The sequence below is a fragment of the Oenanthe melanoleuca genome, chromosome 1A (genome assembly GCF_029582105.1).
Source record: "Oenanthe melanoleuca isolate GR-GAL-2019-014 chromosome 1A, OMel1.0, whole genome shotgun sequence".
Lineage (NCBI taxonomy): Eukaryota > Metazoa > Chordata > Aves > Passeriformes > Muscicapidae > Oenanthe > Oenanthe melanoleuca.
Window position 1 is genome coordinate 26,570,498 of NC_079334.1, and position 26,034 is coordinate 26,596,531.

General features: G+C 39.6%; 4 protein-coding genes and 1 non-coding gene across 7 annotated transcripts in view; 2 read left to right on the forward strand and 3 right to left on the reverse strand.

Moving 5' to 3' along the window:
* Positions 1-3,243, reverse strand: part of APAF1 (apoptotic peptidase activating factor 1) — a 30,207-nt gene extending 26,964 nt beyond the window's left edge. For 2 of the 3 annotated variants that reach the window (XM_056515562.1, XM_056515565.1), the window contains exons 1-4: positions 3,069-3,243; positions 1,936-2,077; positions 1,467-1,656; positions 56-253 (exon numbers count right to left, since the gene is read on the reverse strand). In XM_056515562.1, coding sequence (XP_056371537.1) covers positions 56-253; positions 1,467-1,656; positions 1,936-2,073 — 526 coding nt within the window. In that variant the 5' untranslated portion in view covers positions 2,074-2,077; positions 3,069-3,243. The remainder of the gene's footprint in view (positions 1-55; positions 254-1,466; positions 1,657-1,935; positions 2,078-3,068) is intronic. The other variant, XM_056515557.1, reaches the window with a different exon arrangement.
* Positions 3,244-3,432: 189 nt separating this feature from the next.
* On the forward strand, positions 3,433-8,954 carry IKBIP (IKBKB interacting protein). Its single transcript, XM_056515579.1, has 4 exons — positions 3,433-3,507; positions 5,099-5,327; positions 6,027-6,144; positions 7,023-8,954. Exons 2-4 carry the CDS (start codon positions 5,134-5,136, stop codon positions 7,848-7,850), a joined length of 1,140 nt encoding a protein of 379 aa, XP_056371554.1. The 5' UTR covers positions 3,433-3,507; positions 5,099-5,133; the 3' UTR covers positions 7,851-8,954.
* LOC130266266 (inhibitor of nuclear factor kappa-B kinase-interacting protein-like) lies at positions 7,948-13,299 on the forward strand. Its single transcript, XM_056515589.1, has 2 exons — positions 7,948-8,954; positions 10,062-13,299. Exon 2 carries the CDS (start codon positions 10,083-10,085, stop codon positions 10,815-10,817), a length of 735 nt encoding a protein of 244 aa, XP_056371564.1. The 5' UTR covers positions 7,948-8,954; positions 10,062-10,082; the 3' UTR covers positions 10,818-13,299.
* Positions 13,300-16,449: 3,150 nt separating this feature from the next.
* On the reverse strand, positions 16,450-26,034 carry SLC25A3 (solute carrier family 25 member 3). The gene is made up of 8 exons (XM_056515583.1): positions 25,886-26,034; positions 25,576-25,732; positions 20,909-21,030; positions 18,553-18,732; positions 18,255-18,436; positions 17,420-17,592; positions 16,890-17,000; positions 16,450-16,782 (listed from the first exon to the last, which is right to left on the reverse strand). Exons 2-8 carry the CDS (start codon positions 25,724-25,726, stop codon positions 16,622-16,624), a joined length of 1,080 nt encoding a protein of 359 aa, XP_056371558.1. The 5' UTR covers positions 25,727-25,732; positions 25,886-26,034; the 3' UTR covers positions 16,450-16,621.
* Positions 17,845-18,084, reverse strand: LOC130248725 (small nucleolar RNA SNORA53). The gene has a single exon (XR_008839690.1). It is a non-coding gene; the product is annotated as a small nucleolar RNA SNORA53 (small nucleolar RNA).

Consider the following 26,034-nt stretch of genomic DNA (forward strand, 5'->3'; position numbering starts at 1 on the left):
TAAGTGTATACCTATAGTGATTTTTATAAAAATCCAGATGTTTTTCTGAAAGTACCTTCCAAGAGCTGAGGATCCCTTAAAGCTTCTGCTGTTAAAACAGTCTTCCCACAGCCTGCCATTCCATAAACTGTGACCCAACCTGGATCACTTCCCAAGCAGTACAGTTTCTTTTTAATAGCATCTACCAGTTTTGGCCGAGTGACAAACACAACTGGTCTCTGTGGTACGCCCCCTTCGCAGAGAATGGTCTTCACTAAAGTTAAGAACAAGAAACATCAAAATAAAACATGAGCTCTAAATGTGATACCTCTTCAAACCCAACCAAACAACACTTCACCCAAAATAACTAATGGTCTCCTTCCCCACCTCATGTCCCATAAAAATGTCCTAAAAACTGCTGGACTCAAAATACCAAATACTGAAAAAATACTGCTTTTTATAAATAAATTACTTAGCATGTAACTAGGCCCCTATCTAATACAGTCTTTTAATAACTGCAGGAGGAAAGCTTGTTATGTTATTCCCTAGAAGTGAAAAGAGAATTAACATCTCCCATGGAAACTGTGGCAAACATAGGAGCTCAACATTACTATACCAAATAACCAAGTCACTTTCTCAGCCAGAAGTCACCACACCGTGCATGCAGCAGAAAAGAAAGGATGCTGTGTAAGGCCTTTCCTTGGCAGTTCTCAGCACCAGGGTCCAAGCAAGACTTACATTGATTTAAGCTGAGATAGCACGACTTGAAAGAGGTAAAGCATAACAGGAAAGGAAATGTGCACTTCATCTGCCCACTTTGTGGTCATATGGGGTAATATAACTGATAAACTTTGATTACCTAAGACAGCCTTGAACTCCACATGCCTTTGACTCTTAATAAATGTAGAGTGCCAGTAAATATGGCAGTTAGAAGGTTCTGCCCATTAGAAACTACAAATTTATTTCATGTCAGTCAAAGATGACAATGTAGGTAAAAGTTATGGAACTTATATAGGGTAACTAAAACATCTGGAGGAAAGAATTAGGTAACCTAATAATTAGATCAAGTGATCAATGAATCAACAAGATCAATGTAGGCTGAGAGATTCCAGATTACTCTTCATGAAAAATAGCAGACTTTTGAAGGCTACAAGTTTTTCTTTTAATACGTACAAATGAGCCTTCCTTTAGCTTACAGCAAAAATGTTACAGATTAGAGAAAATGGTGAGACCATCAGGCCTTTAAAAATAAGCATTATTCAGTATGAACACTTTCAAGATGAGCTATAAAAGTTGTAACTGTTGTAAATCTCCTGCCACATTAAGTAGATGAAACAGAGATATAGTTACTACACCACCAAAACAAACAAATGCCCCAACTGCTCCTTTTTCATTGGAACACGTATTACACATAGTCACTTTCTAAGGAATAAAAAAGACAGCTTGTGTTCACACTCAAGCACAGGGATTGCTGCAGTTACACTGACCATAGGAAGTCATTCCATCCATTGAACTCTTTCTGTTACCAGAGGAGACAGCAGGGATGCCATCCTGAAGAAGAGCAGCAAGATCTCTGTACCCTTCATGGAGCAGTGCATTATAAAAGGATCTATAGGAATTATTATCTTTTGTAAGAATAATGTTTATCAGCATAGCTGCTCGCTCCTTCCGTGTATTCTAGGAAAAGAAAATTAGAAGAGGTATTATACAAAACTAAGAAACCTCAGAAATATTGTAATCTATGACTCTGTAAATTATAGACTATTACTATAGAAACAGCCTTTTAATTTAGCAAGCCCTTAATATTTTCAAGAGCAACAAAAACTGTGTGCAAGACATACACTTTAGAATTTGACAAATCCAGGAATTAGACAGTCAGAAATTACTATTTTTAAAAAGGATGGCAAAATATGTGAGTAGACTAGGAAGAGAAATAGCAGTGAGAGATAATTTTACCTGTTGCTTCACTCTCTCCTCCTCCTGTAATGTTAGTACTTCATCAGAAATCATACGATCCATAATATAAGAAGTCTTGATGTCATTTTCCAGTGCTTGACGATTCATAAGCAAATAGTTTCTACTCTTGACATCCATATTTCTTCATTGTGAAAAAGAAGGGAGGGGGAAGTGAAGTCAGACAGGGAACATAACTTGCTAGCATGAGAAAAAAAGTTTTTAAACAGCTCATAAATTTGGGTGTTAGCATCAGAAAGAGCAGGAAAGCACCTGCTAATTCTGAAAATACAAATTCTTTTCCCCATTCCTATGAATTTATGTTTATGAACACTTCCAGAACTACAGAACCAAAGACTATAAGCTTCTTATATACTAGCAACTTGCTAAATGTCTCTACTAAAATGTCTTCTCCCCACTCACTACATCCCTCAATTTTTTTAAGTCCTTGGATTATGTGATTGGGACAACAGGATGAGGAAGAGGACTGGTCTCATTGTGCGGGATAAAGGCGTTGCTGTCTCCAGGACTCCAAACAAGGACACTGGGATCTTGCCATCTGATGGAAGAGCGAGCACCCAACACTGCCACTGACTGCGCTAGGCCTTCCTTTATCAGCACTCGGACACGCAATTTTAAACTCGCATTCTTCCTCCATATCATAAAAAAACAAACGTCTGAAGAAAATAGAAGGTGAAAACTATTGACTAGAGGTTTCCCAGAACTGATCAGCGACTCTGAGAGTCCCAGTCGATCAAAAGGCTCTCTCTGATGACACTCCCGCCAGGAAAGCTCCATAAACAAGTCCAAACTCCTCCACAGGGCAGCGGTGCTGGTGCCTGCAGAAGCGTTCGCCCTTTCCGCACTCTCTCCTGCATAAACTGGGCAGATGTAGAGCAGCTGCCTCGGCATCAACCCGTGATGGAATGCCTCTTCCGCCGTGCTGACAGAATTCCCTATTTTCACTGAAAATTACGTGGCTAGGAAAGCCTTCCACCCTACCTTCATCCCACCGCACCGCGGAGGAAAGGGGACACTAAAGCTCCCCGGTCGAAAAACAACAACAATACTGCCTCACGCGAAGCAAATACAAAAGAAATCGCCCCTCAAACACCCAAATCAAAGGGTTAACTCACACCGTGCCGCTCTCCAGCCGAAGGGAACAGCAGCCGAGGCGCTCAGCCCGCCCTGCCGCCGGCCCCTAAGCTGCCCCGGCGGAACCCGGCCGGGCCCTGCGTGCCCTCAGCTGGCGGCAGCGGAGCCCCGGCAGCGCCGAGCCCGCCGAGCCCCGGCCGCAGCCCTGCCCCGCGGCTCCCGGGAAGGCGGCGCCGCCAGCGCTTCCTCCTTCCGGGCTGGGCGGGGAAGGGCCGGCCCGGCCCGCTCGGTGCCGAACAAAGCCCCGCGCTGCCTCCCGCGCCGGCGCGGAGCCGCCGAGCCCGGCCTGTGCCCGCCTGCCACAGCGATGCGCCAGCCGCGGCCGGGGGAGGGGCCCCGGGGCCTGTAAACGTGGTGCCTGCGGGGCCGGGCGGCCCTGCCGCCTCTATCCCCGCACCCGAGGCCGGAGCAGCGCGGCGGGTACGGAGCGGCCGCAGGGACGGGGAGGTGGGGGCCGGGACTGCCAGGGCTGGGGGCTCGGAGGGGATGTGGGTCACTTCGGGGCGGCGGAGAGGGCAGCCCGTCACTCTGGGAGGGCGGAGGGGACAGTCCATCACTCTGGGGGCACTCCATCACTTTGGGGGAGAGGAGGGGACAGTCGGTCACTCTGGGGGCACTCCATCACTTTAGGGGGAGAGGAGGGGACAGTCGGTCACTTTGGGGACACTCCATCACTTTAGGGGGAGAGGAGGGGACAGTCGGTCACTCTGGGGACACTCCATCACTTTGGGGGAGCGGACCCAGCGCGGCCGCAGGTCCGGGAGGGTCCCTGGGGAGCTGCGGCTCATCCCTCTGCACCGCACCGGGCTGCGCGCTGTCCTCTTAAAGCAGAGCTTTGCTTTTCTCTGTTAAACTCTTTTTCTAGCTGCTATTCAGAATTCTTTTTTTTTTTTTTTTTCTCCACTTTAACTTCACAAGATGTGCTCTCGAACCCAAAGATGTTTTAAAAGCTTCAAAATACAATTTTTCTGTTTTGGTGGAATTTTTGTTGGGGTTTTCCCCTTTTTTTTAAATGAAAAGTTTTTTTCCTCCATACTTCAAGCTCACAGCATGCTTCCTAGTACTGTGGCTCAAACAGCTCTAAGATACCTGCATGATAGATTAGATTTTAAACAAAGCCTTTTAACCCTGTACGTGGCTATGTAAGTATTGCCAAATATTTATATTTTGATATGTGACTCAGCTGCAATGCTGCAAAGTGATCCAAAAAACCAGCACAACAGTTTGGTCTCAAATTAGGCTAAAGCAACTCTGCCAAGGATCAACTCTATCTTGAGCAGTATGGTGGAAGATTTTAGGCTTTAAAACTACACTTTGGACTTCACTTGGTTGGTTCAAATATGAGCTGGAGATTCATATTGCCTCAATCTATTCTGACATTAATTTTACTAAGAGGAAGTTTTAGTTTTTCTTTTTTCTACAGGCATGATTTCATTAACCTTCTGAATTTTTCTATCACGATTTTTTGTTAACTGACGTTTGTGGTTCTACAGATGACATGAAATCATTACAACAGAACTATTTCTTAATTAAAGCTTGATTTGCAATTTTATTTTTAAAACTGAAAAATTTACTTTTCCCTTTTAGTGTGATGTAGGTAATAATTTTTTTTTTAAATCTACAGGTAAAACACAAGTTCATTGGTGAAATTGATGAGCTTGTGACAGTCATTAGCTACAAAAAGAAATATACATTTAATTCTTGTAATTTTAAATACGTATTTAAAATAGCTCATTGTAAAACAGACAAAATATTTCTGGAAAGGTGAAATTAGCTTAAGCTTGGAAAGTCAGTTCAGTTGGAGAAAATATGAAAGCAGTGCTCTGTAATATAGAAAGCAAATGAAAGTATTATGATACATTACAAAAGTTCACATAACTAGGAAACATAGTGAACACTAAAAGAAAAATTCTTGGGGGTGTATTTGTGTACTTAAAGTTTATGTTTGAGGATATTTGAAAGTAGAAAGTAAGAAGTAAAAACTAGTCCTTTCTGGGTTTTTTTTTCCTAGCTCTCTTGTTTGCTTCTGCTTTTTAAAACCACAAAATGTCTGAAGTTAAGCCAAGGAAAAAAGGTATTTCTTCATCCAAGACCAGTGAAGATTCACAGAAGGCTGAAAAGCACAGTAATTATGGGAAGCTGGCAGGTCCCAGGACCAGCAATAATCACAGTTCCTTTTGCATGGACTCAAGGACAAGTTTGAGTATCATTTCCCTTGCTATTTGCCTGGTGGTGAGCTGGTAAGTAACTCTCTAAGTGGATTTTCATACTTTCTTTTGTATTCTGTGGGCTGTATGATTTACATGTTAACAGAGTGCTTGGGCTAAGTGTCTATAGAAACCTGTTAAAGCCAGCAGGATCAAGGAAAGAGTAGCAGTATTCACAAGCATGGAAACAGGATCCTGCAGTGAGTTACTACAGAAGCTCCATCTGTTACATCATGTTGAAGCTGCCTTGCTCATGAATTCTAAATACCTGCTTTGGAGACTGTATCTACCTGGAGAGCAACTTAGTCTGACAGTAAATGCTCATTTGGCAGGCAATAAATAATTGGTCAGAAGAAATTAAATAGGATTTTCTGTAAATAATTTGCTCAGCAGTGTAATAAACTGTTTATCAGGTGGAGTCTCTAAGTAAAGGTCAAATACCTTTGTTAAAGATGTTTTAAAGTATCTTAGCAGCATCAGTGCCTTAGTTACCTTAGCATGCAGTGTAATAGCAAAGACATCTATGGGTGCTTCCTTGTTGTCATGCTTCTTTTGGAAGATAACTCCAGTACCAAAACAGATCAATTTCATTGTTTTTTGGTTTTTTTCTGTCATGTATTGATCTAGCAAATTCTGTGAACACAAATCCCTCCACTAACAATTTGCTGTGGAATAGTTAATATCTGCTAATTAAGGAGCTATGCTTTCTGTTTATTTACTTGAAATTTGCAGGTTTCTATTTCAGCAGTCAGGTCAATTTGCTGATCTGGAAAGGAAGTACAATTTTTTACATCAAGAAGCTGGAAAAATCCTGGATGTGGGAAATAAAGTAAACTTAATTTCTGAAAAGGTAATCATTAACATCTTAATTGGACAATCTGTGGTGAACATTTGTCATTGTTTACTTCATTGTTATTTTGTTAATTTAACTGTTTTAAAACACGTTTTCATAATGTATTTTACTTGCCTGTGAATAGACCTTTAGAGACTCTTTCATGTGACAAAGCATGTCAATCCATGCCATTTTTCCAGTATGTGAATACAGTAGTTGTATATCAGTATTATTTTTTAGAAACTAAACTATTTTGAAGAACTTACATAAATGAACATTTCATTCTGCCATCCTCTTTCGTGTGCAATTCTAAAATACATTGATTTGAAGAAAATTTACCAGCATTTTGATGTAGCAGACCTGTTCTAATAATGTGAAGACATAATAAAGTGATAGATAAGAAAATATGATATTAATGAAAAAGATATTACAATGTATTAGCAAGGAGAAAAGCTGTGCTGGCTGCTGAATTATACCTGATACCTTACAGATAATGATGTTAGCACAGCATGGCTCGTGCCAGTGATTTTTGTTTCAGCACTGATCTCAGAATAATGTCATTTATACATGATGTAATTTGGATATTTATATACTATACTTAAGATTGCAAAATGTTGCATGGGATTTACTGTATTTTGGACCAAAAAAAACATGCATGGAAAATTGCATATATGCTATAGAAGTTCAACAACAGATATATATTTTCTCTATTACTTATTCAGGCTAGGTTTATTAACAATATTTTAAAGATGAAACATGGAAATACACCAGAGAGGAGCTTTGTAACAAGTACAGTGGCTTTTAAGGGACTTTATTCTCTCTTAATAAATGGAAATGGTTTTGTGTTCTTACTTTTGTTAAGTAGACACAGACATTGTTTTGTGTTGTAAATGCAGCTTGAGTCTTCTGAAAGTGTCCTGCAAGAAGCTGCCTCATCTATCTCTGTGATGACTAAGTTTGGGCAGGAAATATCTTCTCTTCATAACATCATAAATGATATTCAGAACAATGAACAGACTCTCTCTCTAAAGATGCAGAGCATTAATGAGAAGTTCCAAAATGTTACAAATTCCTGGAGAAGAAGCCTGGATGAAATGAACACAAATGCTAGTGGTTTAAAATCTGAAGCAAAGTTCATACATACAGAAGTTACTTCCAAAATTAATGAAGTTGACCAAAGAATTAAATCCCTTTCAGAAAGAGTAAGAGATTTGGAAGACAGTACAGCCAGAAATATCAGAACACTGAAAAAGCAAGAAGATGATGAATTCTCTAGAGTTGAACAGAAGTTGAACTTGGATGCAAAGTCAGTTGAAAAGCTAGAAGAAGAACAGAATAGTCTGGTAGCCAAGGACACAGACCTGAATAAGAAACTTGCAAACTATGAACCTAAAATTGAGGAGTGCAAGACCCACTTGCCAAAAATTGAAAATGCTATTCACTCTATTCTTAGGTTGTCCAGTGACTTGCTTAGTATGGAGAAAAAGATAGAGGACTTGAAGACACAGCTGTACACTGTGGAAAATGACATGTTGAAAACTGTTTCTGATACAGTGGTGATGCAGAAGGCTCTTGAAGGCCTTCAGTCCAATGGCAGCTTGTTCAAAGTGCAGCATGAACTAGCTGTTCTAGAAACAGGGGCTGACACGGCAGTATCTTCAAAAGCAAAAGAAGTAACTTTAGAAAGCTCTAACTTAGAAAATGACCAGAGTGGGGATAAGTGAATTTGGACTTAGTTTTTCATTGATGAAAAAGCACTTTTTTATAAATAATGTGATTTAAACATCAAGGATAGCTAAGCTATTGTCATTGATCTAAAGAGACATTGGAACTGCCTGAAAGGTTGAGAAAGAGGCTGGAGGACAAGAGATTTTCTTAAATTAAATATTCTTTTCAGCTTATTTATTAAAATCTCTCTTTTATTAAAAATAATTTTAAACAAAGTATTTATCTTTGAGGGGGGAAGTTCATATTTTTAGTTTGTATTTAGTTTTCACTATTTAGTTTCTTTTGTTGTTACTTTGTGTATTATTTTCCATAGACTTGTAACACAGTGAACAATTAATCACTTATTTCTCAGCAGAGGTAGCTGTAACTTGCTTTTAATATATTGTACACCATAATGGTTTCATGCTGCAGGAAATTTTTAAGTACACTTACTGGTTATATTTTTATAACTGGGTACACTTTTAACAGCAGAAGCTTAGATACAACACCCTTAGAGAAAACACTAGTAAAGTACCCCCTGCAGAGAACCTTTTCTTGTTCTGATATCTATAAGCAGCTAGTATTTACATAGCAGCTGGTTTGATTTCATGGTTTTTTGGTGTGTTGTTGGTTTTGTTTTTTTTGGGGGGTGTTTTGTTGCTTTAGAAACAAATTTTAACCCTTTCTTCTGTAGGATGTTCTTTGTTAGGCATTACATGGTACATCTTGTATTGCTTTGTATTTGAAAAGAAAAAAACAGTTAACAGTGTTTAACAGTTTTAATTGACGTTGTTTCCCAAAGTTTCTGCAAAAGTAATTAATAAAATCAGTGGAGTTATGTGCTTGGGAGAAGGGAATAGCCAGTTTATCCATAGACCTACTTACACATGATGTAGTACTATTTAATAGGCCTGACAGCTGGTCATTGAAATTTGGATGTCAGGGAAAACATAAATTGTCTGCAGACTTATTGTCTTGATAATTCTGTATTTCTCAGAAAAGAAGATTGCTTAGTAAAAACATTAAGAACACACATTTATGGCCTAATCAGATCTACTTGAAATTATTCTGGCTTTGTATATTCATTTCTCAAGAACTCCACTGAAACCTTCACTAAACAGGTAACATTGTCCATTCAAGACACTATGAAACCAGTGTTTCTCAATGTTATAAAGCCATGTTGGTTTCATATAATTATTACTTATGTATAAATTTCTGTTTACAGTGATATTCTAAATAAAAATATATTGTAGTACATAGTCTAATTTCAAATAGACTGCTTTTCCAGAAAGGGTCAAGAGTAAATACTTCAGTGTTCCATGTCCTAGTAGGAAAAACTATTATATAAAAAAGTGGTTTTTTAAAATACTTTTCCAGAAGTGTGTTACAGTTCTAGTGTTTCAACTTTGTATCTCTTCGGGGCAGGGTGGTTATATTGCCAGTAGTATGACCCCTAATCTAAAGTCTTTCATCAACCTCAACCAGACTGAAAGCTGAATATACCAGAGGTTCAACATTAAATCCTCATTCTCAGAGGGCATTAAGTAGGAAACAAGCACAACTTACCACAGCCTAAATTTTGGTCTTTTGCTTTTGAGCAAATGGGTCTGAGCTATTAAGGAATGACCAGCACTATTGAAGAGTTAAAAATATTGGTTTCTATGATGATATTTTTACTATTAGTGTCCAGAAAAGGATTAATATGAAACTAATTCTAGCCTCTTAGAATGTGTTTCAGTTTGCCTGTTTGGCCTGTTTCTAAGTTCTATCCTTATGTATTGGGGATTAAACAGGATACTATCACTCAGATAATTTCCTTTTTTCCTCTCAAATTTGAAAACCAAGATCCAGTCAAAAGAAAATAAGAGTGAACTACCAAATCAAGACAAAAATCCAACACTAGCATGAGTTTTCCTTCACTAAAATAGCTCTTACGGATACTTAAAAATTCTTGTATATGGAAGAAGATTCCATTTGATGACTTGTGTTTTCAGAAGTTGCCTTAGAAAGTCATATAGCCTTCTTGTAATTTTTATTGTAACAGAAGAAGTACTAACATTTATACTGTATACAGCAAAAAAATCTGGTTGTGTTGTAACAGAAGTTTATTTCCTAGAGACAAGGTTTTCACTCAAATTGAATGTCAGAATAGTAAGATATTTCATTAAAGTATAGCCTGAATTTTGACATTGAGTAGTTAAGCTAGAAATCTTTTTGTATCTCTCTAGTGTGAAAAGACTTGGAACTTAATGAAACAGCTGGAAGATCTTCAAATGATTTCTCACATTAAATATCTGCAGGAAGATATTTATACAATGAAAACATGGTCTAGCAGCATAATTAAAAAACAAGAAGAACTGGAGAAGAATTTAACAAGCCTTTTTCATGCAGTTTCAAGTGCTGAACACAATGCAGCTTCCGTAGCAAAAAATGTAACGTTGACAATTGTGACAGTAAAAACTGACATAAGGCGCATTTCAGGCCTGGTCTCAGAAATGACTGCACTGACAGATTCTTTGCAAACCCTAGAAGATAAAGTAGAAGAAGGTGAAAAAGCAACAGTGAAAAATATAGGTGAGCTCCTTACCAGTAGCATTGACCGAAGTACAAAAATACAAGGTCTGGCATCCAGTAACGCAAGAAAAATTGAGCAAATTAAGACAGCACTGTCTGAGTTAAGGAGCAATTTTAGCAAGCATTCCGACAGACTTTTGAATCTTGAAGGTGACAGAGCAAAAGTTCTGAAGACAGTTACATTTGCAAATGATTTAAAACCTAAGATGTACAAAGTTAAAAAGGAGTTTGCCATCTTGGAGCCCTTAATAAATGACCTAACGCTGAGAATAGGAAGATTAGTGGAGGAAGTGTTACGACGGGAAAAGGAAATTGCTTTACTGAATGAGAAATTGGCCAATCTAACAAGAGTTCAAACAGAGATCAAGGATGTAAAAGATGAAATAACCAAGATTTCAGAGATTAACTGAAAGGGCACTGCCTAAGGAATAGTGTTTGAGGAGTGTTAACTCCTATCATCTGTAGTACTGAGAAGATAAGACTATATTTAAAGGCTTCATTGAGAAGCACACCTAAACCTGAAATTTGTCCTATTCCTTTGAACAGGACAAGAAAAAGTCATACTTATTGCAAGGGAGAAATAATAATGTGAACAAAAAACATATCTCTCTGCATGTATTTGTCTTTCTGAAGAATGACAGATGCTATATTTAATAAATTGCTTGTTTTGTACAATAAAGCAGTGTTAAAGCATTAAATTATGTTTTCAGCTTTAGAGTTTGCTTTCATGAAGAAAGCAGGAACCAAGAATGATAGATCTCCAGTTTTGCTTTTCTGCTGCAAAGGAAGGAAAAGAACTGGTTTCCAGCTAAACAAGAGGGAGTCAAACAGCAGTAGCACTTTGTCTCTATTCACTCTATGATTTTGATAAACTACTTTCTATTTTAAATAATATTTAACAAGGTAAATGCAGTGAAGCAAGAAATGCTCAGAAATATTGCTGATTTGGATTGTCACACATTTAGATGAACAATGCGTATAAGGCTTTGTGGGAGTTCTCATAAATCAAAGTTACTGTGCAGCACTGTTCCATCTTTAAAACACATAACTCTCTACAGGGACAATGCTCTGAGAGACCCACTAATGCTGCTGATGGCTTAATCCCATGTCACGGTGTTTGCTAGGAACCCTAACAGTGTTATTCATTCATTCTAAGAATGTAAAATACTATAGTGAGCAGCAGAATTAGCAAAGAGAAGCTACTTATGCCCCAAAAGGCTACTGCTATGAACTACTGGGACTATTTAGGTGCTGAAGAACAACAGATCTGAAACATTTGAAAATGAAGTAGGCATTAACAAGACAGTGGGTATGGTTATGGCAGAGGAAGGTGGGGGAGGGAAGTGAATTAAATAGGAATTAAAATGACTATCAATTAAAAGTTGATACAGCAACTCAGAAAATCCCTGTAAATTATTTTATATCAAGAAATGGAAATTTACAGTAAGGTCTTTATAACTTCTTAATAGGGCATACCTGAACATCTTGCAACTACTAGACTCTTGATTGTATGGAAGACACAAGCATTCCTCTCCCTCACTATTTTTATCCTCGTTCAGCTTTCCATGGTCTTTTGGTCTGCTTCATGTTGCTGGTCTTCTTTGCTTCATTTGCCCACATTCAACCTCCAAAACTTTTAGTTTTTCCTCTTTTTGGTATAGGTCCATTACTATCTCCCCCCTTCTTCTACCCCTTTCCAGTCCACCTGACAGGATGGCAAGAATAAATCTGTGCAAACACATTTTCCTAGAAGTATCCACAAATACTCTACCAACCCCTGTCCCTTTGCTCTGCCAAACAGTTAAGTGAGCCCCTGAAAATAACCAAATGGCATTTGAAGGAGGCAGCAAAATTCAAGAACAGTCATGGTAAAGTATGCATTGTGTATCATACCTGAAACAACATGCACATACATCTTAGGAGTTTGAGGGTTACACAATAAAGATATTGTGTATTAAAGGCATCACAGGCTGCAGTGATTTTCTTTACTTTGTTTTCAATTTTATGAATGCATCATTTGTAGTCAGTAGCCAGTAAGAATCTGGAGAGGTAGAACTGGAGAACCAGTAGAGCAACATCTACACAAGTGTGATGTGGAAAATACATTCCAGCTGCACAGTTAATCTGAGCAGCCTTGACACAGCAGAGGTCTGTCTGCATGAAAAAGAGTGCACTCTCTCCTTGGAACAGTAACCAGAAAACAAGCCAGGATAAACAACTGTGGACTTCACTTTCAACCTCCAAATTCTAGAACACACCTCCCAGTGAAAAGCTAACTGTACAGTCCTGAGCGTGGTTTCCAAGGGAAGTGAAGCATGCAAAAAATGTTACAGGACCATTCATTTCCCTTTCCCATTAGATGTATGCAGACTTTCTACCCTTCTTATCCCAGGATAATCCTCTCAGAATCTTTTCTTGCTGCAAGCAGGACAAAAAAATTTAAGTCACAAAGGTAAAGTTTAATTGGAAAAAATATTTTAGAATAACCTGTATCTAAGTTGTCACACCACTGTGCTGACCTCAGCAGTGAGGCGAGTGATCAGAAATTCTCCCATAACACACAGGTGTTACAAATCTCTGTTTGCCCTACAGGCACACATCTCCACTGTACTAAAAAATGGAAGTTTTATAGTAGCTTTGTAATTAGACTGCTCTAAGCAGAGAGCTCTTTCTACAGTGGAAAAGGTGAGCAGAGAGTGAATTATTTTTCAAAAGTTTAAAGCAGACTGGTAACCTTGCCTCCTTGTTTTAGTACTGTCAGTGGTGGGGAAAGTATCGGCTTAGTGAAACTACAACCCCTTAATTCATTTCTAAGGTCATGGAGTGATACTCTGCAATTTTATCAAATGAGAGATTCAGGTAATAAGGAAAATTACAGCTAGCTACTTAAAACAGACCGTTGAGTCCAAGCTGTAGTGACATTCAGGCCATCTTTGCTTTTAATTTCACTTTCAGGTACAAAACTGGCCTATTAATATACTTGTCAGCAACTTGAAAGGAAAAAACAACCCAAAAATCAGAAACAACACTTAAGTGATCAATGATGAAAAATCATATGAGCAAAGAAATCCCAAAACCATAAAAACTACTTTTAGACACCAGAACATCTGCTTAGCTAAGAATTTCCTGCTTGCAGTATCCTTCTCCCCAGCACTGATTTACAAAAATTGTATTCTGTAACAAGGCCATGCAGCTATTAGGCTCATCTACCCAAGGTACTCATATTTGCTATAAAAAAGCAGAATGTTTATTGTTTTCATGGTGGACTACATCATTGCTATGTAGAAATGTAAATGAGTTACAACTACTTGTATTATTACAGCCCATTTTAAAATGATATGCAACAGACATTTCCGCGAGTATCAGTAAGTGTCAGCACATTTCATTTGTAGTACAACCTGATACAAACACCATGTGCTAATGCAGTTGTTACTCCAGATTTATATATACTGTATGCTTTAAACCAGAAAGATCATCTCAGCTCCAAAACCAGCAAAAAAGTACGTTTTCTCCTTCACAAAAATATACACAAGCAGCATAGACATAATCCATGTTTTACAGAGCACTTTAGGGTTTAGTGATGGGTCTGGAGTTACCTAAGTTCAAAATAGGGTACCCCTTTTAAATACAGGACTTTCCTTGCAATGGAAGTGCACATCCATCAAAAGCACCACTGCTCCATCTCAACCTTCAGAAAATGTACCAGGCATTATACACAAAGCAGTTATCAATGACCAAGTTGACCTTTTAAATGCATTTTAATACTATATTTTTCCCACTGAAGCTTATTTAAAATACCAGCAGGCAACCCTTTAAGCAACACCCTTTAAGCAACACCCTTTCAGCAACACCCTTCCCTAACAAGCATCTGAACAATCCTATGGCTGAATGTCAAGGAAGCTGGCAGCTGCAAGGCAATTTTCTCCCCCTCCTGTGTTTTCCACTGAAACACAACACTGCCCTAACGGTGTATTTTCCCTTTCTCAGTTACAGAAGGGGAGCCGCTCGCTGCTCCTTGTAGTTTTATCTCAGATCTACCTTGATAAAACTGTCTGAGCATCTTTAAAAGATAGTTTCAGGTCTACCAGTGACCAATGGAAAAACAGAATTAAGATTTTACTGTACATATTTGTAACAACTGTGCAACATTGACTCAGTCCTAGAAAAAAATTGTGCGATTTTGCTCCACATATAGAACGAGTCTTGAGAAATTTAGCTCAGCACTAGATTGCTTGACAGACTACCTCACTACATTAGCCAAGCTTGTCCCACTCTTCTGCCAGGCTTAAAATTTGACAGAAGTGCTTCACTTTCCCCAGCATTAGAAGGAACTTTCAGCAAAGAAAGAAAAATCTACAGAATTAAAACATGCCTCTAAAGAAACTGATATCCAGTACACAAAAGTGACAGCTTTGCCTAGCAAGCTGCACCATATACACAGCTTCAAAGGGTGGTTTAACAACAGTCTTGATAAAACATCAAGACATAGTAAAGGCTCTTCTCCAAGGAAACTCTTAAAAGTATTTAATGACTCATTAAATAATTTCAGAGCTTCCCATTCACTATGGGGAAACAAGATTTACATACTTTTAGCATTAAATAATTTTAATTCAATAACAAATTACTTGTGCAAGTATTTTATTTAGACAGGGTATTTGACTTTGCTGCATAATGCAGGCAGACACCAGCTGCTCTAAGAGTGCCTTTATTACTGTCACAGTGACAGGGAAATGGTGTAGTTTTCGCTTTTACTCCACATTCTGAAAGGCAACAACACAAATTAAGGCCCACCTTTCTTGTTTAACATAATCATTCAAAATCTTGGAAGTTTGGATCCTTTGGAAGAGGATTTTCACGGAGGGTGAGAAGCTCTATGTTACAATAACAGGCACATCCAACTCCAGCAAGATGCAGCAGTCAGTACATTTATGATATTCCAATGGCACCTGCCTGATTTGTCCTTTTGGCTCTGAAGGAGCCAAGTGAGGAGGAAGAAGCAATACAACATAAGTGAGTGCCAAGCTCAGTTCAGTATCAACAGCTCACATGCTCTAAGGCAGCCTATCCACAGTACTGAAAAAAAAGCAACACACCAGCTCCAGCTCTACTTGGTGAGCAAAGTGGAACTGTAGAGGGTGTAGTGATTAGCAACTGTGGGTTACTGAACAGGTGAAATGTAGAAGGCAGCACTAAAAAAACCTTGAGAAAAAAGTTCAAAAACAAATACCTTAACATTGCCTTAACTGTCTCCTCTTGTGTGCCAATGAGCATGTATTTTTTCACATCAAGGTCCAAAAAACCTGGTATGGGCTCCTTGTGCTGCAAAAATACATGGTTCAACCATAATTCAGTATCAAACTAATTCAGGAAAAAAACTGAAATAAAAAAATACAGCTGCAGCTAATTGTAGGGAAAAGCTGGCAAATTTTTCAAACTCTAGAATAAAAGACAAGCCATTTTTATTTTATTTTTAAGCTGAAGTACGTCATTAGTAGTCAAATATATTTGAGAATCTTTATTAACATTAGCTTTTCTCTAGTCAAGAGGTAGCAACTACTGTTTAATTCCACAGGACAATCAGAAGGGCCAAGTTCTTTGGTGTGGTTCAAAGCCAACAGAAGCAGAAATTAGTCAAGTAAGTGTAAGTTAAGTTGGGATGACCATCCCAAGGCAGAAACAGCTCTAGTATGCATAAAGTTCCTTTTATCTCAGTGGGGAACACTGATACCATAACTAGGATGCCCAATCAGACTCCAGTCTCAGCCATTCAGGAGTTCAGCTGTTCCACAGTAACAGCTCATTACAGGCAAATGATCAGTGGGTTTAAAGTGCAAGGACAGGTTCTTGGCACTTCTCTGGAAACAGTGAAAGCTAATTTTGTTTTGTAAGTGGAAGAGTAACATTTCTCTAGTTTCTAAAGTGTGGAACAAGGTATTTTTTAAAATTTCTTTTTGAGGGGGAGGGGGAAGCCAAAAGAGTATTTGAGGTATTTGCTACTATGAAATGAAGCTTACATATGCAGTAGTAAACAGACACTAAGCACTCTGTTTTTCATTTATTTCAGGCAATGACAGTGGTAGAATTTAAACCCTCATATGAGATGAGGGCACAACCAATAATGACATTGTATAGAGTTTGTTTTCTACATAGTCAAATATATAAAAGTTTCATGAAACTCATCACTGGGACAGCCAGCAGTCAGTCAATGAGTTGTCTATTCAGTTAAACCAAGCTTCTTCTTCAGAGATTCTGGCATTTCAGGTGGAGGTGGGCGAGGAAGTCTGAAATAAACCTTGACAGAATCGTAGATGAACCACTGTAGTGCAGTCAGGGTACCAATCATAATGATACGAGCAAACAGACCTTTCCATACACCTGGAGAGCAAACCATAAAGCGTGAGCAGCATATAATGGCATGACAAGAAATCCTCCCCAAAACACCAGAAACACTTGATCCAAAATACATGAAAGTAAGAATGTACCTTTGAATCCAAGCCTCATAAGAACCTGTGAAGCTGAGCTGCCCTTTTCTTTGTTCAACACAGACACCACAGAGTCAGCAGGATGGGAAACAATTGCACAGAACACACCAGCTGAAAGAATAATTTGACATTAGTTCTGTGGTATTTTAGCTGTACACTAAGTCAACCAGCTGAAACTCCTGAACAGAATAAAACAACCAGAAAAAAACTTCTAAATCTTTGGATACTAAAAATCTCCCTTCCATCCAAAGATTCCCAAGACTGAAAAAGATGTAAGCTTTCATTTAAATCAGCTGAAGTTTTAAAATCTGGCCATCAATACTGGTAACATATAGGAGGAGTTAAGACTAGTGCACTATTACAGACCCATTTTCCCCTAACAGACTGATCATAGTTATTTCCCCTGCACATTTTCAAGTTGCAAGTAAGTTTTCCCACATTAGTGACATCTACTTAATAGTCTGAAAACCAACAGGTATCTAAATTTGCAGTAATCTATTAATGAAGTGTAAGACTTAAAGATTCCTTACCAATATAGCCTGCAACAAATGTGACTACCAGCTGTTCTCCTTTTGTACATTCACTTCGTGGCTTGGGAACGACGTACTTGTAGAGAGCTTCAACAGTACGTTCAAAGCAGGCAAATTTCATCATTGTGTATGGAATCTGTCTCATCCATAGTGGAGCAACACCTTTATAGAAACTTAATCAAGAAAAGAGACAATCTCAGTTTCATTAGTGTACTCCTAATCTGAAATAAATTAGCTTATTTATTGCTGCTACACAACTTCTATATACTAACTCTGTAATGCCAATTACCTGCAGAAATTTGAATTATATTAATTCCTGAGTACTACCTTTAAACAGCAACACATACTGAAATTTTCCTGCAGAGTTTTCAGATTACAATGCACTGCAGGCAATGTAGTACTGATACCACCAGTGCAGTAAAGCTCATGTCCGCACACCAGCCAAGTCCTGATAGTGATACATGACCTGTACAAACACAGCCACTTCTATCAGAACAGAAAGCTAACATGCAGTTATGTTACTCTCACATGCCAATGACTCAAGCATCTTTGACTGTACAACCAGAAAGTTGCTGAGTATCTCTGACTGGAACTGCTAGAAACTGAAGTTATCCAGCAGAACTCAGCACAAAGATACTCACAAAGATGGATCTAAGGAGCATGTGGAATTAACAACCAGTTCAGCACAGATTCCCTAAGTATGTTAAGTTTTTATCTTGAAATACAAAATCAAAAAGTATTACAAGCTAAGGCCAGAATTAGTTATAGCACCAGTTCTTCACTAAGAAAATGTACTGAAAATCAAGAACTGCAATTAAAACGAAGGGATGCTTACGCCCAGATGCCTTCTTCTGCAAACATTTTGGGTAAAGCCTGCCGTAGAGTGTTTGCATATCCAGGCTGTGTCTGAATACGAACTTTAGCAGCTTCCATTGGAGCCAGAGCAATGTCAGCAAAAAACTCTGCACTGGCAGATGCAGCTAAATACAGCGAAGTACGCCACAAATAGGCATTTTCCTGAAAGGAATTTAAACGTGTTTTTATTATTGAATCATGCTTTTGTGAATACTCCTTATCGCTAATACTATTACGCTGCAGACATACAGTCTTTACATAAAACATTTAAGGCTTACCTCTCCCAGCATGTTGCCATACAGGATTTTGAAAACTTCATAGAAACCAAATTTACAAAGACCTTGCATGGAATAGCCAATAAAGGTTGGAGCCCATCCCTTAGCCAAGCCACGAACACCATCTTCATTGATTGTCACTGAAAATCCATTGAAGATGCTCTTGTATTTTTGTGGATCAACCTAAAGAGAATAGACAGTTAAATGTTTGACATAACTTACTATTTTTCTTCTCATGCCCCCACTCAAAATTTTTAATTTTTCTATTCCTCAAACTGCCAGCTACCTATATAATTCCCTGGACAGATGATGTACTCACCACAAAGTTACACTAATGTAACCATAATGGTTACTTCCTAGTCTCGAACCCTGACTTAAAGCACCAAATAGAATTGTGTTTCACTTTAATTCTCCAAATTAACAATGCAACTAATTAAAAGATTTACTAGAATCACTGCTCTAACACTGTTAGTGGTGTACTGGTGCAACAATATATAGATCAGATTTTTAAAAAATTTAATGGGTCTTGACAGCGACCTCATCGACTCTACACACTATGCCTATGTACACTCAAGCATTGCCAGAAACCTAATGATTCACCTGATTACTAATCAGAGGTTGCTCTTCCTGTGTCATCTCTCCACACAATCAGACTAAGACAGATGGAGAAAAAGCAGACCAAAGAGTACTCAAAAACTTCTACACTTGTACTTGGCAATAAAGGCTACATACAAATTGTTTTCTGCCTGTAAAATTTTGAGTGATATTTTATTAAGTTATCAGAAATTTAACACAGACTGACTTGAAGAATTTTGTTTCAGGTGAAAGGAAGTAATTTAGCAGAAACTTTTCAATAGGTAATGAAGTCACATCCCACTGTTACTTTTCGTATTTGATCTCATCCAACAGTTCCTCAGAAGGTAAGAAGCAAGATATCAAACTGGATGCCCATCAAAGCTTTCAGAAAGAGCTATGGGACATGCGTGCCAACCTGTGATGACTGCTATTTTGTCTTGCAGTCTAGAAAAAACATGCTTGAGATCTAGTTCACCTAAATATGCCAATTTTAAAATGCGACATAATTTTAGAAAATTGGATATTTAATCGGGCACCGAAAAATGAGACTATGTTCAAATGCTTAGTTATTAGGTGTGCAACAGGTGTTCTGGTTTCAGTTAAAACCATGGCAAAGGTGACCTCTTCTTAAAAAGACATGAGAGGGCAGGAAACAGGTTTCTTCCTGGAGAACTTAGGAAGGATTAGTAACATGCTCTGTACTGGATCTGTGAAGAGATAAATGCTGACATGTTTTACAAGATCACACCTGGAATCCACATGGAACCCCCCTCCTGAGCCTCCCCCTAAGTGCTGGAGAGGGAAGGGAAGTATCACCACCCTTACCACGTAATGAGCTGGAACTGGTAGCCCACACTGAGCATGTCTTATGGGTTACAGATTTCCCAGTTTGAGACCAGAATTTCAGGTGTTTTCAAGAATGTGAAAAAGTCTCTCTGGTAAATGTTGTTAAATAAAGGCCATTCAGAAGAGCACAGTTTTGAAGAATAGCACATGCATACTCCTAGTGTGACAAGGAGGCCTGACTAATTCATGGCTCCCTTCTAATTTCAAGAGTTCTGTAATTGCAAAATGGCCATTTTTATAATCAAGTGTCACAATAGGGAAATCATTAACTACTTTATTTCCAGAAATTTACAAGTGTGCTTTAATTTGCTTCATTCTTGCAGATTTGCCTGAATAAATCTATTCATGTGTTTTCACCCATGGCTGTTCACGAAATTATTTTACTGTGTCATAAGTGCAATGCAACAATGCTCCTCTCAGCTTAATCAAAAACCACTTCAAGGAAATCAGTTTGCAAGCATTGATGGCCTTCCTGATACCAAATCAAGTTTTAGACACTCTGCTCAAAGTGGCATCATTCCAAAATATCCAATCCATAAGCCATGCATTGATATCCACAGTGTTAATGGATCAAATGACACACGCACGTCACTCCAGGCTAAAAAGCAGAGATCCAAAAGATAACATTTTCTTAGTCCAAAAGCACTGGAATACTGCTGGACAGCCAACCAGCCTGCAGAGTAACATTGTGGTGGATGCCTTTTAGCAAACAGTCAGTAAAACATGCCTTAAATTCTGTCAAAGATAATTCGTCCAGATTATCTGTAATACCTTTACATCTCTTGATATTTTGCTAGTCTTACACCAGTAGATTTGATAACGTAGCTTTCAAGTTGACTTGCTTCTTGTCATCTACAAAAGGTTGCCTACTGCCAACTCTTAATATGCTGGCTAAATAGAAAGCAAAAGCTCAAGAAAAGTTTAAATTCATACAAACCTGCATACGACATTTCACTAAATCCAGAGGTACGACACCAGTGTGTGTCAGGCCACAACTTAGGACCCCACCAACGCCACAGAGAGCATAAAACTTGAGCGAGCCATATTCACAACTGTATTCTGCAGCAAAAAATAAAGACACACCATGCTTTTATATAAACTCCATGCACTGTTGGACACTGATGTCCAGGGTATAGTTTATGCCTCCAGTTCATTAGTAATTAAATATACCACACTAAACATGCTCTGTCATCACATACCAACATGCAGAACAAACCTGCATTCTGCATTTAACCAGGTCTAGAGGAACCAGGGCTGTATGTGTTGTTCCACAGCTAATAATCCCACCAAGGCCACAAAGCACAAAGAATCTGTTTGAGCCATAGGCACAGCTGTATTCTAGTTAATTGGAAAAAATTACATATATACAATTATCATAAATGGTAACAATCAGAAAAGAAACAAAACTACTAAGTGCTACTTTCTCAAAAGTAATAAACTGAAATAATCTCCCATATTGTATCATTTGAATATAGTGTTACAATGAAAAATAATTCTTTTTCTTTAAATTAAAACATTTTGGACTGACAAGATTTGATTCTAAGCCTTCAAAAGTGAATTTGTTCCTTTAAATAAACAAATGAAAAAACAGTGAAGTTTTAGGTCACAGCACACTAAAACCATAGAAATTAGTCCTGGAAGTTACTCACAGAAACCAGTACTTGAAGCTGCAATGTCCAACCATTTCTCATATCCAAGAATTAAGGAAGAATAGTACTCCTCTAGTACTCAAAAGACAATACGTCTTTTGTTAAATATTCTATGACAGTTTAATTTCTGTATTTAAGTAGACTATAAAAATCTACAGTACTGGTGTTGGAGATATGCTGATATATTTTCAGGTATTTCTCAGATTATTTACACAGATTTTCTTTAAATGTTTTTCAAATACAGACTCTCAAATGTATACAGCTTGTTTAATGAAACTGCAGATTGATATTTATTGTCCCATTGAATGCTCATACACAAGGTTCATTAAAGAATCTTTCAGGTCACATTTAATCAAGAGATACTTCATATGCACTGTTCTATACTGTGTATAAACCATCCTATCTTAAAACAAGTTATTAATTTTCACATATTCCTATACAGCAAAGTTACTGGAGCTGGGAAAAAAATAATTCATTTTCTTCTTTCATTTTTGAAGAAGCTACAGAGGCTGAGTGAGTGCAAACCAAAAAAACACCCAGATTTACAATGAACAGTACAAAATAAGCATAAAGTACTATCACAGTTCTGATACTATACTCAATATTTTTAAAAAAATAAGTAAAAACAAAACTAACATACTGAATAAGCATACAGAAAATAATACACAATGTAAAAAATATTATCCAAAGCAGAAAGAAAAACTTTTGCTACTACATCTACTGGAGTCAATATAATGGAATAGATGTTAAAGTGTTACAACTTAATATGAACACTCTCCAAGAAACACTAACGGAAACGAAAAGACAGCAAAAGCCTATCTTATGCCGAGCCTCTTTGCCATGTTTCTGGTTCTGAATTCCTTTATGAAATCAACAGAAACTGTCAATTATGTTCAATAGCACAATAGAACAGCACACAACACTAAGAGGCTTATCCAGCTCATAACTTTGCTAACATAACTTTTAAAGGAACTCCTTTCCACAAACGTTCCAGATTTTACATTACATTTTATATTTACATTTTTCATCTTATTCTTAAAAATTACCCTAACAATATTTTTTTCTTTATTTAAAATGATAAATATCAAATCACAAATGCCATAGTGAACCTAAGTTAAAAGCTAGAAATCAGTTATCAGAATAACTTGTTTTTAATTGAAACACTGCCAAAGCCTGTAAATATGCTGGTCTGGGACTTACACACAGCTTGGCTATGCTAGCAGATTTGCAGAGAGCAGAAACAGTCTGTTTACAACTTTCCAGAATGGCTTGTTAAACACATATAGATCAGGCAGGTGTAATCAGAGAACAGACTGGAGGTCTGTTTGGGGCAGCTCTGTCTAGCTGTCTTTGGCCAACAGCACCACAGCCCTGCAGCAGCTACCACGCTGCCCAGCTCTCAGAACTGTTTGTTCACACTGCCCTTTTCACAGTAATTCAGAAGTCATACTCCTCAAATGACAGGACAGACCTTTATAGTAGCCCCAAAAGAGTAGAGTTTTATGTATGTGCTGTATTACAGTGTTATTGAGACTGACCTGTCAGCCTGGTGTTCAATTACAGTAATTAAGAAAGCCAGTACCAATTAGACTTGAGCTCTTTAGAAGTGCCTAGGTTTGTAGTGGTATGGCGGTATTAAGCAAACAAAGCCACAGATGATCTTGGACTTTCTATTTCAGAAATAGAGTCAAATTTTCTGGAAACCATAACTTGAGAAGAGAACCACCTGAACGTGCAGCACAGAGGACAATAAAGTCATTCTAACACTCCCAGGTACCGATTTAAGACAAACACCCTTAAGGTAGACTAATATAAACATATGACATACAAATGTATCTACTCTGTTGAGACAGCTACATCGTAACTATTTCGTATCTCTGGTTCCAATCTGACATGTTAACAAGGACAAATTCCACCAGCCAGTCATAAAATACTTGGTCTCTGAGCTCCCTTGTGATTGATGTCCTGAGCTGACCTCAGAAGGTCGTGTGGTTTGTACTGACTTTGTGTGACCTTGTGCAAGTTCAGATATCTTCTGCAACGTTTTATGTTCTCAACATAAAAGCCAGAGAACCAACTGGTACATGAAATAATGAACTCAGGAGAAAAGATTATAAAGACTGCAAAACTTTGGCCACCTTTGATCACAACTGCCAACAAACAGGATGAAGATTAAGCATAATGCTTTAAAGAAATAAGTGCACCTACTGAATATATTTAGCATCCCAAAGAGTGATTTAGGGCTTTAGTAACCTGGCAGCAGGATTACTACACTGAAAGACACAAATAATTTCCTGAAAACTTTGTAAAACCTAACCAGTCTTATGTATTATATGAATGTTCATGCAAGTTTACTAAAATACTTCAATAATCACAGTACTTCAGAAGAGGTAGCCTGCTGAAAGTAACGCTTACTTTTTTTTTAAAGTGAAACCAGAGAGACTGACAGCTTAAAAGAATTAGAATTTTAATATCCACTTCTACTTCCTTCAGTTGGAGAGGCGTGCAGAGACAGACTGAATTCACTTCAACAAAGGCAAATGTAGGGTCCTGCACCTGGGGAGGAATAGCTCCACATAGGAGGAATGGCACAGGCTGTGGGCCAACCTGCTGGAAAGCAGCTCTGCAGAGAAGGAGCTGGTCCTGCTGGACAGCCAAGCTGTCCATCAGCCAGCAGTGTCCCCGTGTGGCCAAGAAAGCCACTCCAATGGGGTATCCTGCAATGCATTAGGAAGAGAACTGCCAGCAGTGAGGCTACATTTGGAGTGCTGTGCCCAGTTCTGTGCCCCTCTGTACTAGACATAGAGCACCTGGAGCAGGTCCAGAGGAGGGCTACAAAGATGACAAGGAGACTGGAACAACTCATGAAGAAACGCTGAAGGAGTTGGGTCTATTCAGCCTCCAGAAAAGACGACTAAAAGGGGACCTCATCAATGGCTCTAAGTATTGGAGGGTGTCAAGAGGATGGATCCAGGCTCTTCTCAGTGGTGCCAAGCAATACGACATGAGGCAATGAGCAGAAACTGATGCACAGCACGTTCTATCTGAATATAAGGAAAAGATTCTTTACTGTGGTGACCATGCACTGAAACAGGCTGACCAAAAAGGCCGTGGAGTCTCCCTCCCTGGAAATATTCAAGAATCTGGACATAATCCTGTGCAATCTGCTTTAGCATGACCCTGCTTCAGCAGGGAAGTTGGACCTGTACCGATGATGACGATGACTCACTGTGGTTCTTTCCACCTTTACCCATTCTATGGTACTGCAAATATCATCTAAGTCTGACCTTCAGAAGTCAACAAATTGACTGGGAGACATACAGGAAGTATTTGCACTTAAAACTTAAGTGCACTCTTGTATCTTAAATTGCAACTCATCTGGTATACGCCCCACAACTAGTAAAAAAGAACTAAAAAAGAACAGCAAGCACCCCTAATGTACCTAGATGTTCAGATGCCCAGCCATGAATAAAATGGTGAAAACAATAGGAGAAAAAGGGAAAAAGGATATGAGGGATGATCTTTCGAATCCACAGATTCACTCACTGCTCTTCTCCACCGAATAAAGAAGTGCGGGCCTACAACCTCAGTGCCCGAGGCTGCAGACCATGCAAAGCCACAAACAGCGCTCTCTGCTCCCCAAGACAGAATCTACAGGGGTCTCTGCGATTACTCTGCACTAGAACCTTGCCGTGTCCTTTGCCGGCAGATCCGGATCTCTCCTGCTCCTCAGCACACGCCGCCGGGAGAGCGGAAGCACTGCCAGCGCCTCCCCCGCCCGTGCCCTTCCTCGTCCTCCAAGCGGGCGCTAGGCCCAGGGCCGGCCCCTCCCGAGCCCGCCGAGCGCCGACACTCCCTGCGCCGCCCTGGCGGGCACAGGCCGAGCGCCGGGGGCAGCGCAGGCACCGCCGGCCCCGCACCTCGCCTCCGCCGGGCCCCTCCGTCCCGCTCTCACCTTCGGCGACGGCCGCGGCCGCCAGGCTCCGCCGCGTGGCGGGGGCCTCCGCGGGCTCCGCCGGCCGCTTCCTCACGCCGTCCTGCACCAGCTGGAAGTGCGGCGCGTAGAACGGGTTGTGCCGCGCGAGCGGCGCGATGGACGAGAACATGGCGACCTGAGGCGGGCGAGAAGAGCAGAGACTTAGCACCGGAAAACCCCGCCGCGGCGCGGCCGCCGAGCCCCGGCCCCGCACCCGCGAGGCGGCCTTGCCGCCCCGAGGCTGAGCCCGGGTGCCGGCGAGCGGGCGGCCCGCGCCGCCCCGGCTCACCTCGCAAGATGGAGCCGCTGCGGCAGAGACTGAGCGCGGGCCCCGCGCCGTCACCTTGTCCTTCGCCGCGCCGGGGGCGGGGCCGCCGCACAACGAGCCGCGCCGCGATTGGCGGAGGCGCCGCGCCAACCGCCGCGCACGCGCGCACA

Coding starts and splice junctions, on each gene's coding strand:
- IKBIP (XM_056515579.1), top strand. CDS start 5,134: ATGTCTGAAGTTAAGCCAAGGAAAAAAGGTATTTCTTCATCCAAGACC. Junction 5,328..6,026: donor ATTTGCCTGGTGGTGAGCTG/GTAAGTAACTCT, acceptor TGAAATTTGCAG/GTTTCTATTTCAGCAGTCAG. Junction 6,145..7,022: donor TAAACTTAATTTCTGAAAAG/GTAATCATTAAC, acceptor TTGTAAATGCAG/CTTGAGTCTTCTGAAAGTGT.
- LOC130266266 (XM_056515589.1), top strand. CDS start 10,083: ATGAAACAGCTGGAAGATCTTCAAATGATTTCTCACATTAAATATCTG.
- SLC25A3 (XM_056515583.1), bottom strand. CDS start 25,726: ATGTTCTCGTCCATCGCGCCGCTCGCGCGGCACAACCCGTTCTACGCG. Junction 18,733..20,908: donor TAGTGAAATGTCGTATGCAG/GTTTGTATGAAT, acceptor TATTCTCTTTAG/GTTGATCCACAAAAATACAA. Junction 16,783..16,889: donor TATGAGGCTTGGATTCAAAG/GTACATTCTTAC, acceptor TTTGCTCTCCAG/GTGTATGGAAAGGTCTGTTT.